Source organism: Protopterus annectens, chromosome 6.part0, assembly GCF_019279795.1.
Source record: "Protopterus annectens isolate FY-2018-M chromosome 6.part0, PAN1.0, whole genome shotgun sequence".
In the NCBI taxonomy this organism is placed as follows: Eukaryota; Metazoa; Chordata; order Ceratodontiformes; family Protopteridae; genus Protopterus; species Protopterus annectens.
Genome location: NC_056737.1, coordinates 792277811 through 792301919, shown reverse-complemented (window position 1 = coordinate 792301919; position 24109 = coordinate 792277811). Strand labels below are relative to the sequence as shown.

General features: G+C 41.7%; 1 protein-coding gene across 1 annotated transcript in view; it reads right to left on the bottom strand.

Annotated features, from left to right (window-relative positions):
* Positions 1–24109, bottom strand: part of LRRC9 (leucine rich repeat containing 9) — a 3097114-nt gene that overhangs the window by 1687763 nt on the left and 1385242 nt on the right. Inside the window, exon 14 of the mRNA XM_044073581.1 lies at positions 23126–23272. Coding sequence (XP_043929516.1) covers positions 23126–23272 — 147 coding nt within the window. The remainder of the gene's footprint in view (positions 1–23125; positions 23273–24109) is intronic.

Sequence of the window (24109 nt, the reverse complement as noted above, 5' to 3'; positions counted from 1 at the left end):
AAGGGAAATAAAAAGCTGCTCAGATGTCTTGATATGTTTTGTCTTGTCCAAGTAATATCTGAGCTGCCAATGTAAATCCAAGGAGAGAAGAACTCTCTCACTAGGATTCTGTGTAGAGGGGAAAAAAGAATGAAGATGAATGGACTGATTCAAGGACAAATTCATAACTACCTTGGGCACAAAAATGAAGGATTGGTATAAAGAGGCAACCTGTCCCTGTGGAAAAAAACCCCAAAACAAAGTGGAATTACTATGAGTGCTTGAAGTTCAAAGACCCTCTAGGCAGAAGAAAGAGCCACCAACAATACAGTCTTCTAAGTACAATGTTTTAAGGAGAAGAAAGTGCAGGCTCAACAGGGAACTGGGTCAATTTCTGAAGAAAAGAATTAAGGTCCTAAGAAGTAAAAATAGGCTTTGTTGGAGTACTGAATATGAAGTAAGCCTTTCAAAATAGTTTGACTTCAAAACTAGAAGTCAGAGGTGGATTCAGAGGCAGAAAAGTGGAAATGGCTGACAAATGAACTTTAAAAGATGAATATGCCAATCCAGAATCGAGCAACTTGCACAAATAAGAAAGGACCACAGGAACCCCAACAGAAAAAGGGTCTAGATCATGCTCGAGACACCAAATAGAAAATCTCTTACATTCAGTCATATTTGATTTTCTATTAGTAGGTTTTCTGGCCTTCTGCAAAAAACAGAAGCAAGTCCTCAGAAAACTGGTGTCGGAAAGGAATCAATATCCTATCACCAAAGTGTCAACTGAAGGGTTGGCATGTCAGGGTGAATGAAAGATCCACTGTCTTGTGAGACAAGATCCATACTGTAAGATAACTTGTAATGATTGCCCCTGTCCAGATGAAATAGCTGAGGGAACCGGTACTGTCTGGGCAAAAAGGGAATCACCAACATGATTTTAGGTCTGTCCCATATGATCTTGTGCAGGATCTTTGGTAGTACAGGAAGAGGGGGATAGGTATAAAGAAACATCATCTTCTAACAAAAAGACATGGCAACCACTTTCCAAGCTGGTGGACTTTTCACTCTTGTACAGAACTGGGGAAGTTGTCTGTACAGAAGGGAGGCAAATAAGACCTACTTGAGGTGTACCCCACTGATGTACAATGTCCCAAAACACCTCCCTGTGAAACATCCATTTGTGAAGATTTGCCTTGAACCTGCCCACTAGCATCTGCCAAAAGTCTGTGCTCTGAAGGAATGTAGACTGCATGAAGATCCAAGTGATAGAAGTCCACAAAATCATAAGCTTGACAAATCAGCCCCCTTGTTTGTGATGTACCACATGACAGTGGTATTGTCTGTATATATCTTTAGAGGACGTAGAACCCAAAGGGAGTGAAAGACCTATAGAGCTACAAGTAGAGCTCTCATCACCTTGTGGCTGATATGGTCTGCCAGTCGTTGATGGAACCAAAGACTCTAAACTTTGAGGTTGTTGGAGGAGGTTCCCCAACCATGATGTGAAGCATCAGTTTACACTTCTTGAGCAGGAACCTAAAAAGGCAGACCTGGATACAAGGAAATCTGGTGAATTCTCCAGAGGAACTGTTGCTTAAAACAAAACAAGTGAGGAAATAGATGCTCCAGAGGGTGGCAGTGCTGGAGCCAAATAGTTTTGAGATAACACTGAAATTTCCTCATGTGGAGTTTTACAAAGGGAACCATGGTAATGGTGATTGCTCAGAAAAATTCCCTTGCAGAAATGACTTGAAGAGGAAGAAGGGACTAGAAATATGCAGTTAAAGAGAGGACCTTGTGAGGTAGGAGACAAGTCAACATTGGAATGGTTTGAATCCTGCAACCCAGGAACACTTGGTCCTGAGACAGAGTCAACGCAGACATTTTGAGATTGAGGGTGAATCCCAAACTGCACAGAGGCAGCCTAGTCAAATATAGAGCCTAAAGAAGATGCTGCTGCAAGGGAGCTTGAATCAAAAGGTCATCTGAATAAGGGAATAACTGAATTCTCTGAAGTCTGCAGAAGGCTTCCACAGGGGCCAGACATTTGGTAAAATCCATCAGAGCTGCAGAAAGACCAACAGGGCAAAGGAGAGAACTGATGAGAGGAAGAAATAGAGAAACATAAAAATTTCCTGATAGAGGGCGAACAGAAATGTGAGATAAGTGTCCTTCAAATCCAGGAACATCAGAAAGGCTTGAGGAAGCAACAGAGAGAAAAGTGCCTAAAAAGGGAACTTTGAAAATGAATTGGGAAAAGAGAGGTGTAAATTGGGCCTTCCATGACTTCTCCTTCCAGGAAACCAGAAACATCATGGAATAAAAACCTGTTCCCTGCTGAGATAAGGGGGCAGGTTAGATGGTTCCCTGTGCCACCAGATCCAGAAGCCCCAAAGGAAAATGTGAGAGTTGACAAGGAGGAGGCTGAGAAAGGCCTGGGAATGAAAAAAGGGACTTCCAGACCATAAAATAACCATTTTGGATAATGGAAAGTACCCAAGCTTCTGTGGTTATCTGTTGCCAAACAGGAAAAGAAAGTCAAGCTGAGGGACAGAGGAATCTGGTCAAGGGGAAGGAGTGGCTGAATGTCAAATAAAAAAAAAATTCATGTCCTTACCATAACATTCCATCTGTGTTGTTGATCTTCATTCATTCTTGACAGATGGGTTCAGTTCCGACCTCTCGGAACCGATTTGGCCGTTATACATAGCTTGCACCAGCCAAAACCTCTTGAGCTAAGGCTCTACCCACAACAACCCTCTTCCATTACCTCAGATCAAGTTTGCAGAGAGTAGAGAAAATACAAAAGCCCTGTCTAAAGAAAAACCCTGTCCTAGGATTATGCCAGATCCTTCAGAAGTCTCTTGGTGGGGGAAGGTAGGTGTTATGTCAAGAATGAATGAAGATCAACAACAGAGATGGAACGTTACTGTAAGGACATAACTTCTTTACCTGATATTGTCAATCTTTATTCATTCTTGACAGGGAAAGAGTCCCTAGCTACTTTAGGTCCTGGGTGGCCCTAAGGAAGGATATTCCTGAGTACCATAGAGCCAAAGGATGATCTTTCTCTGGAGACCATAAGTAATTTGTAATGAATGATAAAGATATGAGGAGTAGCTCATGTAGCAGCTGAACAATGTCTTCCATTGAGGCCTTGGAATGAAAAGCAGCTGAAGTGGAAACAAATCTAGTGGAATGCGCTCTAACCGGAGCAGGTAGTTTGAGTTTATTCCAGTTGTAAACAAAGGTAATACAATCTCTAAGCCATCTTGATAAGGTAACTTTTAATACCAGTTTACCCAATCCAGGTCCTGAAAAGGATACGAATAACTGGTTTTATTTTCTAGAATATTTTGTTCTGTCCAGGAAAATCTTAATTGTCTATGGATGTCCAGCAGGTGTAAGCAGTATTCACCTTTGTTTGAAAAATATGGAAAGAAGACTGGCATGTCTATGGACTGATTAATACTAGATTCTGACACCACTTTAGGGAAGAAGGCCAGGTTGTTCTAAATGACACCCACTCCTTGTGAAAGATGATGTAAGGATGCTTTACACATAAAGCTTGCAATTCAGAAAATCTCCTGGCTGATGTGATAGTTACCAGGAAGAGGGTTTTCCAAGACAAAAACTTGAGGTCGCAAGTAGCTGCTGGCTCAAATGGCTGACGAACTTGGGTTTGTAAGACTAAGGCCAAGTCCCATGACGGCTACCGGGTCTTTGAATGGGGGGTTTAAATGTAAAGAACCTTTAAGAAAACTCTTGCACAAACAATGAGACATCAGGGAATGTTAATTAAATCCATCATGAAAATTGGAAATAGCAGCTAAATGGACTCTAACTGTGGAAGCAGAGGCTCCCAATTCACAAAAGGTGGATAAATACTCTAGGACCTGGTCCACTGATGCTGAGAAAGGGTCTATGCTTTTGGAACAGGCCCAAATTGAAAATCTTTTCCATTTGCTTTGGTAAAGCTTTCTGGTGGATGGTTTATGGAAAGCCAGAAGAATCCTTTGTATCAAAGAGACTAAGTTAATTCTGTCTGGCAATTACTGGAATTGGAGATACCAAGCCATCAGTTTCAGATTCTGGAGATTGGGATGCACCAAGGCCTGAGGGTGAGATAATAGGTCCGGAGTCGGGTCCAGAATCCAAGGGCGGTGAACCAGATGAGGCCGAAGAAAGGGGAACCAGATTTGATGGGGCCAATAGGGAGCAATGAGAATTACACTGCTTCCCAACCTTTGGTCTTTACTCAAATACTGGGGGATTAGTGGAATAGGGGGAAAGGCATAAAGAAGTCCCGGGAGCCAATCGAGGAGAAGTGCGTCTCTCAGGGACTCCCTGTAAGGGGGGGGGGGGGATGAGGGCAAAGTAGCTGCTGCATTTGTTGTTTAATAGGGAGGTGAACAGATCTCAGCATGGCTGCCCCAGATGTCAAAAAATCTTCATCGCTATGTTCTGGTTTAGAGACCACTCGTAAGGCATCAGAGTGCATCTGCTCAACTTGTCCACAATCACACTGGATTTCCCTGGGATATGCACTGCTACCAGAAACTGGATGGAAGCAATAACCCATTGTCAAATTCTTAGGGCTTTCCGACACAGAGGGTAAGATCTGGTTCCTCCCTGTTTGTTGATATACCAGACTACCAACATGTTGTCTGATTGGATAGCAACTGTCCCTGAATGAAGAACAGATTGAAACGCTTGCAACGCTAAAAGCACTGCCCTTAATTTCAGGACATTGATAAGCAAATTGGCCTCTTGAGGGGATTAAAGTGACTTGGACAGTCTTCCCCAGATAATGTCCCCCACATCCGATCTGGGAAACATCCATGGTCACTATAGGTTTGGGCAAAGGGGAGAAAAGGAGCGACCCCATAGATTTTCTTTTGGCTTCATCCACCAAGATAAATCCTTTTGCAGTGATTTATCAGGATTGATGGGACATCGGATGTGTTAGAATTGGCCACTGTGACTCCAAGAGCCATTAAAGCAGCCTCATGTGATATCTTCTAGGAGTACAAAGGTTATAGTTTCAGCCATGGACCCCAGAGTTTGCAATACTAGGCAAGCAAGAACTTTGTTTCGGGACATGATCACTTGAACTTGTGACCTTAGCTTCATCAGCCTGTGTAGAGGAAGGGAGGCTACACAGGAAATTGTGCTGAGTCTTGCTCCTATGAACTCTAGATCTTGTGTAGGAGTCAACTGTGACTTCTTGTTTATGGAAATGCTTAGAGTCTCTGCAAGGTGTAGCACAAGGTCTGTTGCATAAAGTAGTAGATGCCTGGAGGGGGCAGTGAGGAGCCAGTCATCTAGATATGGAAACACTCGGAATCCTCGCAGTCTCAAGTGAGCTGCTATGACTGCCATGCATTTGGTGAACACCCTGGGGGGCTGTGGTGAGACTGAACGGCAGTGCTCAAAACTGATAATGATTGGCTCCTAGCCAGAAGCAGAGATATCTTCTGGAGTGCTTGTTCATCTGTATGTGGTAATACGCATCCTGAACATCCAATCATCCTTCTCCGGAAAGGGAAGGATAGCCTGAACCATGACCATCTGGAATTTTGTCTGTAGTACAAATTTGTTCAATAGGCTGAAATCCAGAACTGGTCTCCAGTCCCCTGTCTTTTTTGGCACTAAAAAGAATCTTGAGTAAAAACTGGGTCCTCTTTGGTCTGATGGGACTTCTTGGATGACTCTTTTCAGAAGAAGCCTTTGGATTTTGACTGCTGCTAGATCCTTTTGACTGGGTAGAACATTGGGGATTTGTTTCTGAAGTCTTGCAAAAAGATTGAATGTGATGTGATAACCTCTGGTGATAATTTTCTGCACCCAGGTATCTGAAGTTATCGTTAGCCAGGCAGATTGGTGAAGTGAAAATCTTCACAATCTTAGTTAAAGTCACCTTGCAAGGATGAATCTTCAAATAACATTTGGATCTTCCTATGAGCTATATTTGTCTCATTTCTAGAAACCATTTCGTATTTGTCTTCGTTCTGTAACATTAAACAGATATTGTTAACATAATCTGTCTTTTCCACTATGACCATACCCCCTCCTTTGTCCAGTTTCATGAACCTCAAATTAGAATTCCCCCTAAACTGGTTCAATAAAACACTTTCCTCTTTAGTCAGGTTGTACTAACATTATTCTTTTGTTGTTGCTGTCTTCTGGCTTTTTCCAGTTAGGGGTCGCCACAGCAGAACTCCGGTCTGCAAATGATTGGCAGTAGATTTTCACGGTGCCGAATTGCCAGCTCGACGCCCAACCTTCAACGAAGGCACGCCCATTCACGCATGTCTTTCGGAACGCCACTTGACCCACGGGGAGGACATGCAGACTCCACACAGAAGGCACTCCCCGCACACTGGCTGAGAATCGAACGGGAGAACCTCTTGCTGTGAGGCAACAATGTTACCACTGATTATTCTTTTGTATTGTTTCAAAAATCTCTTGGGAACATAGCTGGTCATATATAGCTATAGTAGGGTGCATAGGTGGGTTAAAACAACCTGATATTTCAACAATATACCTTCTTGCCTTAACAACAGTTTGAGGGAATATGACCCGTACCCTGAGTACAAGGAGGAATATCCGGCTTTTAGAAGATCAGAGAGGCTAAAAAAAAAAACACAAATTTTCATAATAATGGGGTTTTTTTTAGACCCAAAGGGTGGGCGAAAACATGTTCGAACAATTTTCGTCAGTGGAGGAACAACAGCTCCCGGTAGCCTCTAATGAAATTATTTCTTCCTTTGATGGTATATTGTTGAACTATCAGGGATTTAATATTTTTAATTATGCTAACATTAAGGTGGATAAAAATGTTTTTTCCTTATTTAAAAAAGGAATGAAATTTGTACCTAGTAGGAAACCGGATGTGGTTAAGACAATCACAGAACTCAAACTATATACTAGAAAACTAAACTTGCAATATTTATTCAAGGACAATATTTATGAAAGTAGGGACAGGGTTTTTTTAAAAAGAAAAGTAGTTTTAACCCACCTATGCATCCTACTATAGCTATATATGACCAACTATGTTCCCAAGAGATTTTTGAAACAATACAAAAGAATAATGTTAGACAGTACAACTTGACTAAAGAGGAAATTGTTTTATTGAACCAGTTTAGGGGGAATTCTAATTTGAGGTTCATGAAACCGGACAAGGGAGGGGGTATGGTCATAGTGGAAAAGACCTATTATGTTAACAATATCTGTTTAATGTTACAGGATGAAGACAAATACGAAATGGTTTCTAGAAATGAGACAGATATAGCTCATAGGAAGAGCCAAATGTTATTAGAAGATTCATTGTTGCAAGGTGTTATTAATGAAACAACATTTGAACTTTTGAGGATTGACCACCCTACAGTACCAACTTTGTTCAGGATACCTAAAACCCATAAAAATATTGTGGATCCCCCCATACCCTTAATTATCACTTCTCATAATAGTACCACATACCCTTTGGGGGTGTTCGTGGACAGAATGGTAGGTCAACTTTGAAACCTATAGAACACACAATTTTTGATCCTTGGGACTTTCTCTCTAGGATAAAACAACATTTTTATGGTGAGGGAGTGTGTTTTTCCATGGTAGATGTGGTAGATTTATTTTCTTCTATACATCACCGTGAAGGGTTAAATTATTTCTTTTTAGCCCTGTGAGAATTGACTACCCTAAATAATAACATGACTAATTTTATTATGCTGTTAATGGAAATCATTCTCATAGGTTCAAAGGTAGATACTAGGCTAGCCAAAAAGGTACCCTGACTTTCGCCACCCAAGAAAATTATTTTCCTGTGCCCCTGTCAGGCAGAACCACAGAAGTGATCCCCGGGGTGAAGTTCCTATTACCCATCCAATCATCAAGATTTTTCTTGAAGAGTGCTAATGAGGAGCTCTGTTTAACATAGATAGGTAGTCTGTTCCAGAGTATTGGAAGTCTCTGGGACAGGAATCTATCCCTCCAGCATGTTATGTTTATTGTGGTGACAAGGTTTAGGTCCCTAGAGCGTGTAGCTCGGAGGGATTGGGATTTCTTTATGTGGAGCATGTCCAACAGCTCTGGGTTTGACATAGCTTTGTATGCTAGGCAGAGATCGCCTCTGAGTAGGTGATATGCGACGGAGTAAAGCTGGAGTTTTTTGAGACGGTCTGCGTAAGGCATCTGTCTGAGGCCAGTAATCCTCTTTGTGAGGTATTTTTGCGGCCTTTCCAGTTGTTGTAGATGTCTTGTGAGGTACATACCAAAAGGGGCTTTGTACTCTATAATGGGTCTAATGAGTGATGAGTAGAGGGGAACAATGATCTCTTTTTTTCTGGATGAGAAACCTTTTGTGATGAGGTGTGCCACCTAGAAGGACTTCCTCACCACTGTGGCAATGTGATTATCAAAGAATAGACTACTGTCCACCTGTGTCCCAAGGTCTCTTATCACACTTTCGGTGTTAAGTAGACTACCGCCTATGTGGTAGTTCATGGGTACAGAGTTTTTACCAAAGGGGATGACAATGCACTTTTTGGCAGTGAGCTTGAGACCATGGCTTTGACACCAGGTATCTGTCTCAGTGAGGCCCTTTTGCAGGATGTCCAGATCATTAGGAGTTTCAATTATGGTTCCTAGTTTGCAGTCATCTGCGAATTTAGTTAGCCAAAGACCTTCTGCATTAGCCTGTACTTCAGAGAAGTAGATACTAAACAGGAGAAGACTCAGGACTGAACCCTGTGGTACTCCACTTGTCATTTGTCTGAAGTCTGATTTGAAGTCTGCTACTTTCACAGTGTGGGTTCTATCAGTAAGCCAGTTGGCAACCCATCTTGTGACATAGGGATTTATACCTAGTTTAGTGAGTTTATCTATAATTCCAGAGTGGGGGATGGTGTTGAATGCTTTGGCGAGATCTAGACTGTGTGAACTACTTACCCTCATCTATGGCTTTGGTGACTACTTCAAAGAAGTCTAGCAGGTTTTGGAGACATGATCTGCCTTTTACAAACCCAAACTGTGTGGGGTCCAGAGTTTGGAGATCTCCAATGTCTTTGTTTATGAGTTCCATGATGATACGTTCCATGGCCTTGCATACCAGGCTTGTCGGGCTAATAGGGCAGTAGTTCCCAGGGTCTGTTGTGCCCCCCCTCCCCTTTGTGGAGTGGGATAACTGTTGCAGTGCACCATTCAATGGGCAGAAAGCCTGAGGTGAGGCTATAATTGAACATGGTACTTAAGTGGGGTGCCAGTTCATTCTGTAGTTCATGTAGAAGGCAGCCTGGGATGTTGTCAGGTACCATGGATACTGTGTTCTTGGCTTTGGAGAGTGAGGCTTTTACCTGTGCAGTCGTGATTACAGGAACTTTGCATTCTTCCCATATAAAGATGGGCCCTTTAGGGGGTGAGAGGGGGGTAAAGTTAGCACTTAACCTATCTGCCAGGATGTTGGCAATATCAGTTGGTTCTGTATATTTAGTGTCATTGTGCTGTAACTCACAGCAGATCTGAGTGTTATCATTGAGATTCTTGACATAGCTATAGAATGCTTTGTGGTTGTCTTTAGAATCAGTGGCGATTTTGTTTTCATAACTAGCTTTGGAGGATTTTATGAGGAATCTCAGCTTCTTACTGAGGCTGACCAGGGAGTTCCTCCAATCGTGCGATTTTACTCTCTTTTGCAACAGTTTCTTTCTTCTATTGTAGAGTTTGTTTATGGCAGAAGACCACCAGATTGGCTTCATTTTTTTGGAGGATAGCATCTTGGTTCTGTTAGGGATAGCATGATCCATGTACTCATGTAAGTGCTTATAAAGTGCATTTGTGTAGGATTCAGCAGTCGTACCTCTATTGTCTATTTGCATGGGTGTTGTGAAGTTTGCCACTTCTGTATTAATAAGCGTGACGTTGGCTTTGGAGAATTTTTTTACGGTTGTTCTCCTAATGGGGAGTGGGAGCGGGATGTGGATGTCTAGGGTGATTAGCTTGTGGTCGGATCTGACCAACGAGGAGCTGACCTCTGGTGTGGAACACCAGTCATCCATGTTGGTGATGACCAGGTCTAGGATATTGCTGCCCCTGGTGAGGGTGTGGATAAGTTGATCCAAGGCGTTGGAATTGATGATTTCCAGAAAACATTGAGCAAAAGAGTTGGTACATGAGTAGTTTTCCCAGTTAATGGTAGGGTAGTTGAAATCACCTATTAATAGAGTGTTGGGTTGTACCTTAATATTTTCCAGTGTATCAAGAAAAGAGGAGTGGGAATCCTGAGGCATGGTGGGGGGTCTGCAGCAAGCTACAATCTGGATTGCGGTTTTGCCCAAAGTTAGTTGAACTTGGATAATCTCGGATGCATTATGCTGAGCAACTAGCTTGGAGGTGTGAATATTCTTAATGAATATGGACACGCCTCCACCTTTAGTGTTTCGGTCTGGGTTTAGTGGCCGAAAGGTGTGGTATGAATTATATCCTGGTAATGCAGGGGTGCTCTCTGGAGCTTTGAACCAGGTCTCTGTCACTGCACAGATGTCAATGTTCTCCATTTTAAGGAGTGCCTCGAGTGAGTGCATGTTGAGGTTTAGACTTCTAGCATTGAGTAGCATTACCCTCAGATTTTGCTTGCTTGTACCTGTTACGGTGGTGAATTTGTCATTTGAACCTCTCCTAAAAAAGGCACTACAGGGGTGGCAAGAGCCTTTGCCAGTATCCGGAATCCCAAGGGCAACAGGTGCAGGCCATCTCCGGCAAAGCAGTGTGGTCTGTCGATCATGTCATCCCAGGCAGACAGATACTGGATTCCCTTAGAATGACACCAAAAGCTTAGCCAATTGTTAAAGTCAATCATTTTGTCCCTGTACTGTGGTATCATTCTGGGTGATGGCAGGATGCTACTCAGGGCTAGGGTCATACCTGCCTGAGCTACAAGATTGGAGAGCTCCTCCATGTCTCTTTTCATGTAGTCCAGGGAGGTACATCTCAGGTCATTCACACCAACATGGACAATGACAGAGTCATATTTGTACTTGTTGTGGCATGACCTGAGTGTGTGCGTTATGTGGTGGATCCTGGCACCTGACAGGCAGCGGACAGTGTGCCTGACTATAGAGTCACCTATGACTAGAGTGTTGGGTACGTTATGACTTATGGGCTGTAGTTGAGGGGCACACTGAGTATGTGGGCTAAGTGTCATTTGGGGTGTGTTGGTGGGGTGGAGGTTGCTTGCATTTCTGCTTTGGAGGTCTCTGTTGTTTGGGCAGGTTATTACTGAAAGCCTCCGCAAATGTAGGTGTGTGTTTTGTGCTTCTGTGTGTGTGTTTTGGTGGTGCAGATTTTGAGGGACTATGTGATGAGTGTGGTGCTGTGCAAGTGTTTACCTTCTCCTCTTGACTGTCTAGTCCAGTCTTCGGTGAAGAGAGCTTTGCTTCCAGTTTGGATATAAAAGTGCATCTCTCACAGGTCATAGTGTTGGGTGGTAGGAGGAGAGGGTTGTCTGTGTACATGAGGCAATTGCTGCATTGTCCCAAGATGCCCAGATTCTTCAGATAGACAGGAGAAAACTCTGGGAACTGACCTTTAGACATGCCTGAATAGGTGCTTATTTATTAAGTACTAAAAACTGTTTTCCTCTAGACAAGTGAGGAAAATTGTGTGCATCATAATTTGTAACTTATTTACTGCTTACAATGAGTTCTGAACAAGTGCTGAGCTCAAATAAACGGATTTGAGTGCTAAAACTTAAAAGCTGGCTAGTTGCAAGGGAAAATTTGAAGAACAGACTTTATGGCGCCAGGAATAGTTTAACTCTAGTTAAGTAGGAGGGGGGGCTCAGGAGCACACAAACAGTCCTGGACACAGCATATACGTATCTGGACAAGACCTGCCACAGGAAAGGGGGGAAGCAAGCTTAGAATTTTTTTTTCAGTAAAAGTGGAAATGGAGAAAGCTGGAACTGAAGTTAATTCAACGTTAAGAATCTGAGTGGGTTGGCCTTCACTAATGTTCTCTGTTAGATTGAATGAACTAATGACACTAGACTGGGAGGAGTGTCACAGATCAAGTTCCTAGATGTAGCCACTAAATGAAAGTTTTAAACAGATCAAGGAGCAAAAGCAGAATCTGGAGAATGCTTTTAACTGTAAATAGACAATTATGTGATGCACACTTACAGTTCCTAGCTGTAGAACACAGAAACCTCAAAAAATCAAAAATGCACAGAAAAGCTTGGACAGAGCACTCACAGAGAATACAACTCTCAGTATGAAAAAGCAGTTAATGAACAATTACTTCATATTTGAAGAAGAATTTTATAGACAAATTAAGGGGTGGCAATGGGGAGTAGTTGCGCCCTCTTGTTTGCAAATTTACATATGTGGGAAAAGGAACACGTGTTATCTAGTACATATTTAAATCATTGGATTCTATACCTTAGATTTCTGGATGATGTTTTTATCATGTGGAAAACCAGAGGTAAACATGAGGAATTCACTGCTTATTTGAACAATGTATGTGATTATTTTAAATTCACTAGTGTATTTGAAGTGACTTCTATCAACTATGTGGATGTGACTTTAACTAAGGACACTACCATTGGGAAATTTACATCCAAAATCTATGGAAAACCAACTTTTTTGAATGATTATTTAGAGTTCAACAGCTGTCATCCTTTGTATGTAAAAAAGAACATTGTTACAGGTCAGATGGTGAGGATGGCTAGAATGTGCTCTGAAAAAGAGTTACTAGAGAGGGAAATGGGGACCTTGGTCACCTTTTTTCTGGACAGAGGGTACCCTATTAAGTTGATTCATGAACTTTGTGTCCAGGTTATGGATTCCTGGGGATCTAGATATACACCATTACTAGGGATTGATATGTTCTTGAGGGGGGGGTATTCCAAGGAGGGATGGTGTGGACCAATTCAAAAGGTCTATGGTATTGACATATGGACAAACTTCAGGAAGAACAAAGGAAATTATGAAAAAGAATTGGGTTGTGCTTAAAGGTAAAGAAGGTCTTTTGGAAGTTCTGGGAAATGAACCACATTTTATTTTTAAAACAGATTTTAATATGAAATTTCTGCTGGAACATCCAGTTATCTTTAAAACTATGAACAAAGGAACAGGGGAAATGTGGTGGTTGTGAATACTGTAAATTTATTTTAACTGCTCCAATAGTGGAGTTAGGTAATACAGGATACACAATTTGTTTAAAACCAGGTACTTGCAACACCAGGGGAGTGATTTATTTAGCCTCGTGTCAGGTTTCTAAATTTTTCTATATAGGGAAGACAGAGAGGGTTTTCCGCAGACGCATCTATGAAAATTTGTATGCAATAAGAAAAGGGGATGACAATAACGCACTGAGTCGACACCTAAAAGCTAGTCCCCATTGTTCTGATTTCCTATTTGTGAGATTGTAGATAAAGACCAGGGGGAGGGGCAACTGGAAAAATAAATTAGAGATGAAGGAAATTAAATGGCAAATTAGAACTAATGCCACAATGGGACCCGGGTTGAATGAAATGTTTAGTATTGTGCCATTTTTAAAGAAACGAGCTGAAAAATTATGAATTTTATAATTAAAATGAGTTTTTTAAGGTGTATTTATGTATTTGAATTCATGTACCCTTGTTACAATGTATTAATCACACTTGATTGGTGGGTGTGGGTATTTAAAGAGAAGAACTCAGAATTTTAAACTGTTCTGAGGAAGTCATGTTTGACATGATGAAAGCGCTTAACATTTTGTTGTAGGGAATACCGAACAAATCAGTGTTTTATATATTCCTGGATTGTGGACTGTGTTACATTGCCCTAATTCGACAAGTGTCCTGGTTTTTATGAGTTGTTCGTTTGGGCACTATACATTTCTTTTTTGTTCAGGATGTGTCAACTGACCGGAGCGCTGAGGAAGGAAGACTTGAAAGGTTCCGCGAAGTCACATAAGCATATTTAGGCATGTCGCCTTATGGCAACACCTGTACCCACTGCCCTAGCTATCCCTTCAGCTGCATGGGCAATGAGCCACATGAATGAGTTTGAGACAGACTCCAGGGTGGTAAGCTGTGAGGCAACCTTGTCTCAAACCTCGTCACACAGAGCTCCTGTAAGGGTGTCTGAAAGCTCAGTTATCAGATCCCTCTGATGTCTGGCACAATGTGCCAAGATGTTCAAAGACCTAATAACGAAAGGTCAATGAGGCAAAAACCCACTTCCCAAATCTGTCCATTGTCCTACTCTCTCCTCGGTGAGTTCCTTCTTGGTGGCCACCGCCACCACCACCATGGCATCCACTGCTAGACCCTTAGACTAATGAGGCCGATCTTCTGGGGCTGTTAAAATTTTATCTGGCCTCCGGGAAATGGGCTCTATGGAATCAGGAGCCTTCCATGGCCGCTGGACAATCAGTTTAATCAGGTGGTCTGTGGGTGGGGTCACCCAGGAAGTAGAGGGGCAGGCATGAAAAGCTTGCAAGAACATATTCCTCAGAGGATGAATTTGAGGGCTTCCAATCACTCCTCTGTTTCAGTATTTCCAGGATGTCTCCAAAAGAGATATTTTCAGGGCGTGACCTGGGAGAATCTTCCCCCTTCATCATAATCTGTATCTTTGGTGACTGATTCTTCAGGAGAATCGATGTGCTTCCTCTTGCACATCCTCTTACGGGGTGGTTCCTTGGAGAAATTCTGTAGAGGACAACAAAGAGGAGGACCCTGAACCAGGGTGTCTCGCAGCTCTTGTGCCTGCTGTCCAGATGTAGTAGATTGCGACAGCTGCGAACCAGAGGATATGTAAATATGGCACTCCAACAAGGATGGAGCCAGCTGGGAGCCTGCTGAGGCCAATGCTCTCTCCATAATCTGGAAGACAGGCCCACCTGAAGAGGGATGGGAGCTTAGAACCGAGAAAGATAACCTTGGAACCGGGGTCCCACCCTGTTCTGGTGAGCCATACTAAGGGACTTATAACTGACAGCCAAACCACGGTCCCTGGAGTGCAACTGATCCGAAGGAGCCGAAGTCCACAGAGTTGACTACAGTGCCAAGGTGAGGTCTGTCAGCACCAAGGTAGCTGGTACCGGGAGCATGGAAGTGGAGGGCTCCAAACCTTGAAAGGAGGTTGAAGGAGAATAAACTGGAATCCTTGGAGAGTAAACCTCTGCCCGGGTGGGAGAGAGGTCTGTGAAGGTGCGGGAAGACCCCTAGTTGCCAAACGCTGGTCCATCAATCTAACCATGTCCAATTTGGAGAGATTCCTGGAGGAATGGATCAACATTCCTGAAGGGGGCTCTGGCCTTTCCAGAAAAGGGCTGGGAAGTTGACCCAAGAATGAGTCTACTGAAGGGGAATATCTAGTCCTGGGAATTATTACTGGATTGACTTTCAGCACCATAGACTGCTGTGCAAAAAAAGAAGCTGGAACCGAATGGGAAGAAAGTGATGGTGATCAGAACCTGCAGCTTTTGGGACTGTACTTCATGTGCTGAAGGAGAGGTCAGCACAGAGTGGCTTCTTTTCTTGACGTCTGGCTTCGGAGATTTAGAAGAACGTTTCAACAAGCCTTTTAATATAAGTTTATTATGCCTCTCTGCTAAAGTACAGGCACTAAAGCCCTGACAAATTTTACAATTAATGTCCAACTGAGGGGCACCTAAACAGTACACACAAGAAAGATGCCCATCTGAACTGGGCATCTTTCTGCCACAGTCCTGACACTCTTTGAAGCTGGATATCCCCTTTTGTTTTTCTGCCATATGGAATTCAATTTGTACACACACATACTCACGGCACAAAGATAGAATAATAAAAGAGAGAAGGAAAGGAGTTTTTTTTTCTTAAGGTCTACCAACAATAGTATTGTAGAAATACCCAAAGGGTATACACAGTTTAAAGGAAAAGAATACCAACAATGGTATCTAAAGACTACCAACAGTAAGAAAGGAAAAGAAGGGAAGACCTGTTACTAATGATGGTAAGTAGAAATACCGTTAGGTAAAAGGGGGTAGGTAAGAAACAGCAGAAAACAGTCACACACATGCAAAAGGAACAGAGAACTAACAAAGTAGAAACACCAACAGCTTTTTAGCAAAAATCGCTAGAAAGTAATCAAGTAGAAAAAGTGAAGGACTTAGCTGTGAGTATCGGCTGATGCTTCCAATTTTCAATGCAGCAAATGAGATCTGAGGTAATGGAAGAGGGGTATTGTGGGTAGAGCTTTAGCTCGAGAGTTTTTGGCTGGCGTGAGCTATGTATAATGGCTGAGTCAGTTCAGAGGTCGGAACCGAACCCATCTGTCAAGAATGAATGAATGTTGACAACATCAGATGCATATTTGTTAGGGAAAGAAGGCTTTTGACTCTTAGAACCCTGAGATGGCTTGTTTGAAAAAAAACTCCTTGAAGTTCTCTTGCCCCAAGTCTGTTTAGGCTGCCTACAAATAAAGGAAGGTTTAGAAGGATAATGTCTCTGAAAATCAGGAACAGAACAAAGATTTGTTTCAAATCCAGCATAACTTTACCCTTATCCGGAAAGATTTTAAACAATTCAGCAGCAGCAGTACCAAAGATATTCTGGTTGTCTAAAGAGGAATCCAATAATTTGGTCTTAATGTCTTCAGGCAGAGCCTGAGGCATAACCAAGAATATCTCTTCACAACAGACCACAACTACATTTAATAGAACAATGAGCCACCTGGGAAGCAGAGCTCAAAAGGGAAGTGACAGAAGTCTTACTCTCTGAAACAAGAAAATCAGCCATAATGTCCCCCAAGTTGGACAGAAGAGCCAGGACATACCTTGTCATGTGGGTCCAGTAATTAATAGCCCAGAAGGCTAAGGTAGCAGACATATATACTTTTTTTTTAACCATACCTGTCCATGGCACAGCTGTCCTTATTAGAAAGTAAAAGCTGAAGAAGACAGCAACTTGGAGGGTTTATCAGTGGCTAGAGAAATAACAGCAAGATCGAAGCATTTTTATATAAAAACTGTTGAGCTCCAAGAGCTTTACAGAAACTCTCCGGTTTCCTACGGATAGGAGGTTGAGAAACAGGGGCCTGAGAAGCTGTGATTAAAGTATCCAAAAGGGCAGCCAGTACTGGAGAGACTGCAGAAGGCAAAAGAGAACCAATTTGCAAGAGTTCATAGTATCTTTTTTTGATCATCAGAAACCTGGGAATAGTCCCACATAACATGTTCTATCATACGAACCCCTGTATCCTCAAAAAGGCAATTCCTCCCTAGCAAAGTTAGGAGAAATTAAACCTTCCTCAGACCCCCAAGCAAGGAGTGTGTGGATTTGGGAGAAGTACGCCAATAACTCATCACCAGAGTATGATTCTTCATCACAGGAATCACAGTCCTTAGGGAGTTTAGAAGAACTGGAAGATCAGATCAGGGAAAAGAAGTTGGAACAGATAATCCTTAAGGGTCTTAAGAGCCATAACAGCACTGAAAAGCTCCTGAGTAAAACCCTGCCATTCTTTGTGGGGATCCTTAACCACAGGGGCCACATGCTTAGTCTTCTGCTTCTTTTTCCAAGTAACATCAGCTTTAACAAATCTAGGAAGATTAGACCCCTGCCTAAACTCAATGAGGGTGCCAGGTACCTCTTCCCTAATGAGTATTTGGGGGATCTCTCTAGGCCCCTCAAAAATAATCAGCTATGGTTCCCTCCTGTATCTGCACCAGACATAGGCACAACCTCCGCAGATGTGTGGGTAGCCAGCTCCATGTTGGCCTTTAACTGGGTTATGGCAGAGGGAGCTGACAGCAGTACTAGATGGCCCTCAGATTCTTTATCTAACTCGGTGGAGACATCCATTGGAGGCTGGACAGCAGCAGGATCAGTTCACATCTTTTTGACTTTCTTTTCAAGCAGCAATTGAATGTTGGGGCAGGTAGATCCGGCCATGGTACCCTAAAGCCAAATGCTTCAACTGTTGGTTCTTCAAAATTAATGGAAAGTGACAAGAGACAACCGCCTGACAAATCAGACTGTATGTATTGCCATGGTTAGCACCCAAACAAAAAAGATACTGTTTGTGCCTGTCTTTATGGGAAAACTGCCTACCACACTCACATTTTCCTTTCCTGGATGACATGTAAACTAAGGTAAAAGGAAGAAGGGCGAGACCCTAATGAGGCACTGATCTTTAGAAGACTCAGTAGACCAACTCGGTGAATGGCTTGCAGACAGAATTCAAAAGTGGCACTTGGACTGGTGGCAAAGAAGTTCTGAGGATTAGGTGCTTGTATGTTCAGCTCTGACTTTCCTGGTGCCAAAACAGGGCCTGAACATATGTGCCTTACACCTTGCACATAGGACAAATGACACCCAAAATGTGATGTGTAAAGCCTTTAAAAAATGCACTGAACACTGAAAAGAACTATAAGTGGGATATTTAAAGGAGGGAGTAACTGCGTAAAATACATGCTATTCTTGGTATCAATAAATACAAAAGAATGGTCAAGAAGATGAGTGATGTGGAAGGACTGGAGGTACTGAAAAATATGAAGGCATGATGTAAAGAACAATACTGAAGCTATGAGGAAAATTTATAATGCATAAAGAGGACAATGGAAAACATCTCTGGAATTTGTATTACTAATATATATGAACTCAAGTTACAAGGTAAGGGTGATTAATACACATGCTATAAAAAGCATCAACAATTTGCATTCTTGTTGACAGAAGAGAGTACCCCCCACCCCCCATGCAGACACAGAAGCTCAAACAGTTCTTGGGACACTTATATCCTGTGGTTGTAACCCAAAATTTAACTCATGATGTAACATTTGGAAAAGGTTTCTCCCATTTTAAAGCATTATTGAAAATGTAGGCGGAAGTAGAACTTGTATACATAGTGTGGTAAACCAATACACTTAAGAGACAGGGAAGCAGACTGATACACCCATTAATTAGATGAATTGGGGAGACAGCAAGGCAATGACACTTTTATACAGATTCAGAATCTAAACCCTGAAAAGTATTTTGGCATAAAAACTATAAAGGAGCTACAATTTGGTTATGGCTAGACAGAATAAAAAGATTATGTCATTAGAAACAGAGCAATAGAAATTGAAGGCTGTAAGAGGTGTTAGCATAGGAAGTGAAGATGAACCAATATGAAATTCTGAAGTAAAACTAATTTAATAATAAATACTTGAAGAGGACTCATTCAGAATGTTCAGAAGATGATTTTGTCCCCCAGATGGTAAGGATCTGTGGAGACTTTTTGAAGCAAGCATCTGTTGGGCCAAGGAAGAAAAGTTTAAGATTCCAAATTAAGAAGTGTCAAGGTGTACATCAATAGCAGAAGATGCATCTCTGGATTCTGACAACCTAGGATGTTGTTTTGGAACATGTCCAAAAACTTGGTAGCTGGGATTGAAGCTATCAGTAAAAAACTGTCAACCCTATCACTAATTTCAACTTCCAGGAAGTTGCCATACAGTCAATAGTGCAAAGGCTTGGTGTTGAAGTCATACCCAGTGCCAAGGATGGCTTTGACAATGAATGCCAAATGTCAACAAAACTGATACCAAATACTTCAGTGAAGGGTTCAGTAACAATGTTAAGGTCAAAACTTCAACATCAATGACTTCATACCTAGTGGTCCACTACACCAAAAGAGTTGGTGGCAAGGCCACAGATAAAAATAAATAGTGTAGGTGCCACTGGAATAAGGACAGTCTGTGCTGACATGGATGGCACAGAAATATTGTTTAGCTCTGGCTTTCCTGGTGCCAAAACAGGGCATGGGACAGAAGCATAGAAGTGGACAGCTTCCCTGGAGACAAAGGGGAGAAAGGACACCAAGTTCAGTCTGGGACTTGACCAAGGCCTTCATCATTTTCAAGTGAACCAAAGGGCTGTGTGCTAACCTGGCTACTCCAGCAGTTGAGGCTTGGCCAATCTACCAGGGAGGTTAAACTGTCTCGGAGGTAGATGGGTCAAATCCTGGCTATCTTTAAAGAACAGGTTCTGTCCAATTTCTTTGCCTAGTCTCCCTGGGTCTACTTTTTTCTTCCTTCTGCTGTTTTGTCTTTTTCTTTTAACGTTCCAAGGGCAGATATATCCCTTAAGAATAAGCTTGTTTTTGAGCTCTTATAATATGTAATGGCCAAAGTTCTTGCAAATTTTGCCATCTGCATACAAGTGATTCACCCTCCAGGCACATGACAAAGATCATGTATATCCTGGGGGGTGAACCTTATGGCCACATTTTGTACACTTAAGAAAACCTGAGGCCATGCCCACTGTAAATTTAAATACTAACTCAATTACAAGAAAGTCAATCCTGTAAACAGAAAAACAATATGCTGACTGAAATGACTGAAGTGGTTAATATAGTACTGAGAACACATACAAGAAAACTCTTTCACTACAAGAAAGCAACATTCTCAATAAAGTGATTAAACAGTTGATACAGCAGTGAAAAGCATTTAAGAAAAAAACTCTTACAACACTAAAGTTTTGAAAGGAAATTGAACAGTGTATGGCCCATAGAAAAAAATGGACCAAACAGGAGCAAGGAATGAAAGAAAATAAACAATGTACACATAAGAAACAAGCAGTAAACACTAATTTTCCTACACATACTAATTTTTAAATAATATAAAAAAGGGTATTTATCACCCACAATATATGAAATTAAATCCTAATAAGCAGTACTTAAGCTGCGGGATCGCTCTCTACTGTGAATCCTGGCAAATTATATCTGAAGAAGTGAGGGAAATGAGGTGCAGTATGGGAATGAAGGCAAGAGCTCAAGCTTAGGGGGAAACCAAAGATGTTGAATCAGTGCCTGTGGAAACCAGTCCTTCTGCTAAAGTAGACAGAATGTAGTTCATGTAGAACGCAGCCTGGGATATTGTCAGGTCCCATGGAGGCTTTGGAGAGTGTGTTTTTTACCTGTGCAGCCGTGATTATAGGAACTTTGCATTCTTCCGGTATAGAGATGGGCCCTCTAGGGGGTGAGAGGGGAGTAAAGTTAGCACTGAACCTATCTGCTAGGATGCTGGCAATATCAGTTGGTTCGGTATATTTAGTGCCATTGTGCTGTAACTCAGAGCAGATCTGAGTGTTCCCATTTAGATTCTTGGAATAGCTATAGAATGCTTTGTGGTTGTCTTTAGAGTCAGTGGCAATTTTGTTTTCATAAATAGCTTTGGAGGATTTTATGAGGGATCTCAGCTTCTTACTGAGGTTGACCTCCAGTCATGGGATTTTACTCTTTTTTTGCAACAATTTCTTTCTTCTGTTGTAGAGTTTGTTTATGGCAGAGGACCACCAGATTGGCTTCCTTTTTTTGGAGGATAACATCTTGGTTCTATTAGGGATAGCATGATCCATGCACTCGTGTAAGTGCTTATAAAGTGCATTTGTGTAGGATTCAGCAGTCGTACCTCTATTGTCCATTTGCATGGGTGTCATGAAGTTTGCCACTTCTGTCTTAAGAAGTGTGAAATTGGCTTTGGAGAAGTTTTTTACGATGGTTTCCCTAATTGGGGGTGGGGGTGGGATGTGGATGTCTAGGCTGATTAGCTTGTGGTCGGATCTGACCAATGAGGAATTGACCTCTGGTGTGGAACACCGGTTTCCCATGTTGGTAATGACCAGGTCTAGGATATTGCTGCCCCTGGTGGGGGTGTGAATAAGTTGATCCAAGGCATTGCAATTTATGAATTCTAGAAAACGTTGAGCAAAAGAGTTGGTACATGAGTAGTTTTCCCAGTTAATGGTGGGGTAGTTGAAATCGCCCATTATTAGGGTGTTGGGTTGTACCCTAATACTTTCCAGTGTATCAAGAAATGAGGAGTGTGAATCCTGGGGCATGGTGGGGGGTCTGTAGCAAGCTAAAATTTGGATTGCAGTCTTGCCCAGAGTTAGTTGAACTTGGATAATCTCGGATGCATTATGCTGTGCAACTAGCCTGGAGGTGTGGATATCCTTAATGAATATGGACACACCTCCACCTTTAGTGCTTCATTCTGGGTTAGGTGGTCGAAAGGTGTGGTATGAATTGTAGCCTGGTAATGCAGGGGTGCTCTCTGGAGCTTTGAACCAGGTCTCTGTCACTGCACAGATGTCAATATTCTCCATTTTAAGGAGTGCCTCGAGTGAGTGCATTTTGAGGTTTAGACTTCTAGCATTGAGTAGCACTACCCTCAGATTTTGCTTATTTGTACCTGTTACGGTGGTGAATTTGTCATTTGAACCTTGCCTAAAAAAGGCACTAAAGGGGTGGCAAGAGCCTTAGCCAGTATCCGGAATCCTAAGGGCGACAGGTGCAGGACATCTCTGGCAAAGCATCGTGGTCTGTCGATCATGTCGTCCCAGGCAGATAAATACTGGATCCCCTTAGAACGACACCAAAAGCTTAGCCAATTGTTGAAGTCAATCATTTTGTCCTTGTACTGTGGGGAATCATTCTGGGTGATGGCAGGATGCTACTCAGGGTTAGGGTCATACCTGCCTGGGATACAAGATCGGAGAGCTCCTCCATGTCTCTTTTCATGTAGTCCAGGGAGGTATGTCTCAGGTCATTCACACCAACATGGACAATGACAGTGTCATATTTGTACTTATTGTGTAGTGACCTGATAAGATATAAATTAAAACAAAGTGTGTCCCTGCTTGTCTCCATGACTCTATCTCATCAATTAATATGCATTATTTATGCAAATTAGGTACTCCTGATTTTAGCCAGATGATCCAGACTTTCAGGGGCTTTGTCCCTGACTCTTTCACCTTGAAGTTGAGAGATATGGCAGAGGATTGTGGGTAAATGGAAGGGGTTTAGCAGCATAGGAAAATTCTAGAAACTGAGCCACCTGATTATGTTCGTCCTGCAGTTAATGAGGATGGGTCTTTTTATACCAGATGTATAGTCTTCCTAGTTGGGTAATCAAAGAAGCATGATGACTTGTACAAATTTCACTATATATAAAATGTATAGCACAGTCTATGACTACTTTATGTTTTTGTAACATTGTAAAATACTTTGGAATGTCTCTAAATAACAGCAGCACTGTAAAGTACTTTGGAAAGTCTCCAAGTAACAGCTTACTAGACCCTCAGCAAAACAACTAATTTAAAATCACAGTTTAGTAAGTATCCAACTACATCAGAGTTCTATACCGATATTTTGTAGAGATGACATGTTTCTGTCTGTTCGTCGGGGCCTGAAGACTGAATTAGCTTTTTCATAGTTGATCTTGTTAATAGGCTTGTCCTCTTTGGCCTGCATACTACGGCCAAGAAATACTTTAGCAATGACAATTCGACCTATAATTCTCAGAAAAAAATAAAAACAAGATCTATGTTAATATTAGATTAAACTTACAGCAATAAAAATAACATATTCATAACTGCGTATCTTCAGTAAAAGGTCTAAAATAAATAAATTAAATGAATACTTCATTAATGGAAACATGAGTTTACACACTTAAGGTACATTAAGAAATGATTCTGAACAACTGTTAAACTTTGACTGTAAACAATTTCTCTGGAAGTAAAAATACAGATGCCAAAGATTAACTTCATACCAGAAGTTTAAGTAGCTCCATTGCAGAGCCAGAAAAAAAACAGTAACAACAACCCAGTATATAAAAATGACCATTTCACAAGGAAAGTATATTGATAGACTGTAAAATGGGAGAGGATGTGGCTGCTGCCATAACACTGTAATTTTAAAAAATATATGAACGTCTTTCTTAAATACTTTAAATTATTACTCTATTTTTGTTTTACTTGGATCGCTTGTCTGTGTACTTAATAAAGGATTTTCAACTGGAAACAGACTGCCTGCCTTGCTTGGATTACTTTCGAATACTTAGTAATGCTGTACAATTATATATTTTCTATTAAATTTTGTTTTGTTTTGACTTAAGATGAGTTTAAGTTCACTACTTCTACTACTATTGTCTGATCTGATTAATATACAGCGATTAACTAGAAATATATGGACTGAAAATCTTCCACACAGAAAAGTTTCTTACACTGTTTGTTTTTGGACCCACTACACTTTAGTGGGTTGTTTTGAGACTTCGGGGATACCACAGAGATTACTTGTTTCTTAAACACTTTAAAGTACAAACCACTGCCACCTGACATGCCAATATC